Source organism: Myotis davidii, unplaced genomic scaffold (assembly GCF_000327345.1).
Source record: "Myotis davidii unplaced genomic scaffold, ASM32734v1 scaffold428, whole genome shotgun sequence".
NCBI classification, from domain to species: domain Eukaryota; kingdom Metazoa; phylum Chordata; class Mammalia; order Chiroptera; family Vespertilionidae; genus Myotis; species Myotis davidii.
In genome coordinates, this window is record NW_006299834.1 from 513,138 (window position 1) to 515,357 (window position 2,220).

Here is a 2,220-nt window from a genome sequence, read left to right on the forward strand (position 1 = left end):
CCAGGGCCCGTCCGGTGTAATGCAGCTGAGAACCTGAGCACTGGGAATAGGGTTCCCCCCTTTTCACAGAAGAGGGGTGCCACGCTAGGAGCCAGGAAGATGCTCTGAGGGTCACCTGGGGCAAAAGGTGGGAGAGAGCATTTGAACGCAGGGCGGGGCACAGGAATTCTGAGCAGAAGGGGGCACTCCCTGGCCCCCAGGAGGGAAGGCCGGCCTCCCAGCCCGCAGGGCAGGCGCGCCTGGTGGCTCAGGACCTGTCCCCTCCCCCCGCCCCCCCCAGAGTTCTCCTGCGACCAGCTGCTGGACCTGGCCAAGCAGGTGGAGCAGCTGAGCCTGGGCGTGTTCCACCCGGCCTTCGCGCCCATCGAGCACATCCAGCGGCAGCTGCGGGCCTTCCTGCCCAGTGACATCCACGTCCGGGCCTCCCAGCAGCTGGGCATCTCCCTGACCCGCTGGCCCGACGGCCGCAACGTCATCATCACGGACTTCGCCAGCCGCGAGGAGGTCATCCAGGTGAGTGGGCTGGGGGCCTCCGGCCTGTGGCAGATGGGGGGACGCCAGCTCCTACCAGAGCGACTTTCGGGCACTCCCCTGGGGGCAGACGCATCTGCAGGGTCGGGAGGCGTCGCGAGGCGTCGCGGGTGGGGCCAGTGAACTCGCAGCCCTCAGCTTGTTTACAAAAGAGAGGGGCGGTAGCCAGGTGAGGATGGACAGTGAGGTGGGGGACCCGCAGCTGCACACAGCTTGGCTGGGGAGGGGGCAAAAGTCTGTTGTTTTTAAAATTGATTTCAAAGAGGAAGCAAGAGGGAGAGATAGAAATATCAACGATGAGAGAGAATCATTGATCGGCTGCCCCCTGCACGCCGATCCAGTAGGGGATCGAGCCTGCAACCAGGGCATGTGCCCTTGACCGGAATCGAACCTGGGACCCTTCAGTCCGCAGGCTGTCGCTCTGTCCACTGAGCCACACCAGCTAGGGCCCATTTTTTAAAAAAAATCAGAGCCCCCCAAAGGGGCTGCTCTCCAGAGAGGTGCCTGCCAGCCCTCCCCACCCGGTCCTCCACGCACTTCCGGACACAGTGGGCAGACATTTCCTGAGGGTCCGTTCTGTGCCATCACCGTGACTGTCACAGGGAAGGACAGACCGACATGTCGCCTGATCCTGGGGCTGCTAGTCTAACGCGTGTGGGGTGCAGGGAAGGACCACATCCGCCTGAAGGAGGAAACAACTCAGGACTGAAAGAAACAGGAGTGTGTGACGGCCGCCCGGGGCAGGAGGCGGACGCTCAGGCCAGGGCCCAGGTCCTCCCCGGGGAGGCCAGCCAGGAGACCCGTGCTTCCCCCATCGCGGCTCTGCCCCCCCCACCCCCAGCGGGGTCTGCACCTTCCACGCAGCCTGGGGCCCCTGCTTCGCCCGGGTGTCCCCAGTCCCAGCACGGGCCTGTGTCTGAGTCTGTGCTGACCTGAATTCTTCGTGCAGGGAGGGTCCAGTCCCTGGCTGCGGGCTGTGTCCACAGCTTCCCCAGGGGGCCACAGGGGACCCAAAGGGCATCCCACCATCTTTGCCCGTGTGGCACATAGTAGGTGCTCAGTGAAGCCGCTGTCACTCTGATTATTACTCTGTGGGAACACGGAGCTCACTGTGTCTCCATTGCTCAGAGCCGGGATAGGTTCTGCATCCCCGAGAGAGAGAGCGCGGGAGGGATTCTCCCAGGGTTCTGTGGGGCAAGGCTCTCCGCTGCAGGAGTTTGCTTTTCCCCTCCGGGCCAGTGGGCCGTGCTGGAGACATTTTGGGTGTCACACGATCAGAGTGTGTGCGCGCACCTATGTGCGCGTGTGTGCGTGTATACACTGCTCTCATCTGGGGGAGGGGTCTTGCTACACATCCTTCAATGCGCAGGACAGCGCCCCCACACTGCACAGCGGCGTATTGTCCAGCCCTGATGCCACTAATGCCACTAGTATCAGAGTCCACGGTAGGGCCTCTTTTACGCAGGACTTGTCAGAGCCTCTCTGGGAAGATAGGCCATGCTTTCCAGGCAGGTGGAGAAGTCAAGGTTTCTCGTTAAGGGGGAATCTGGTTGGAATAGTGTCCAAGGAACACACGTTGGGCGACATCCCTGGACTCTCAGCCGAGCGTTGCTGGTGGAGCGGAGGAGGAGGAGGGGGACCCGGTGCCTGTCTGTCCCTGGGAAGAGCTCCGGCAGCAACCCCGGTCCA

General features: G+C 62.8%; 1 protein-coding gene across 1 annotated transcript in view; it reads left to right on the forward strand.

Moving 5' to 3' along the window:
• PNPLA5 (patatin like phospholipase domain containing 5) overlaps positions 1–2,220 on the forward strand; it is an 8,359-nt gene that overhangs the window by 1,453 nt on the left and 4,686 nt on the right. Inside the window, exon 3 of the mRNA XM_015571905.1 lies at positions 281–513. Coding sequence (XP_015427391.1) covers positions 281–513 — 233 coding nt within the window. The remainder of the gene's footprint in view (positions 1–280; positions 514–2,220) is intronic.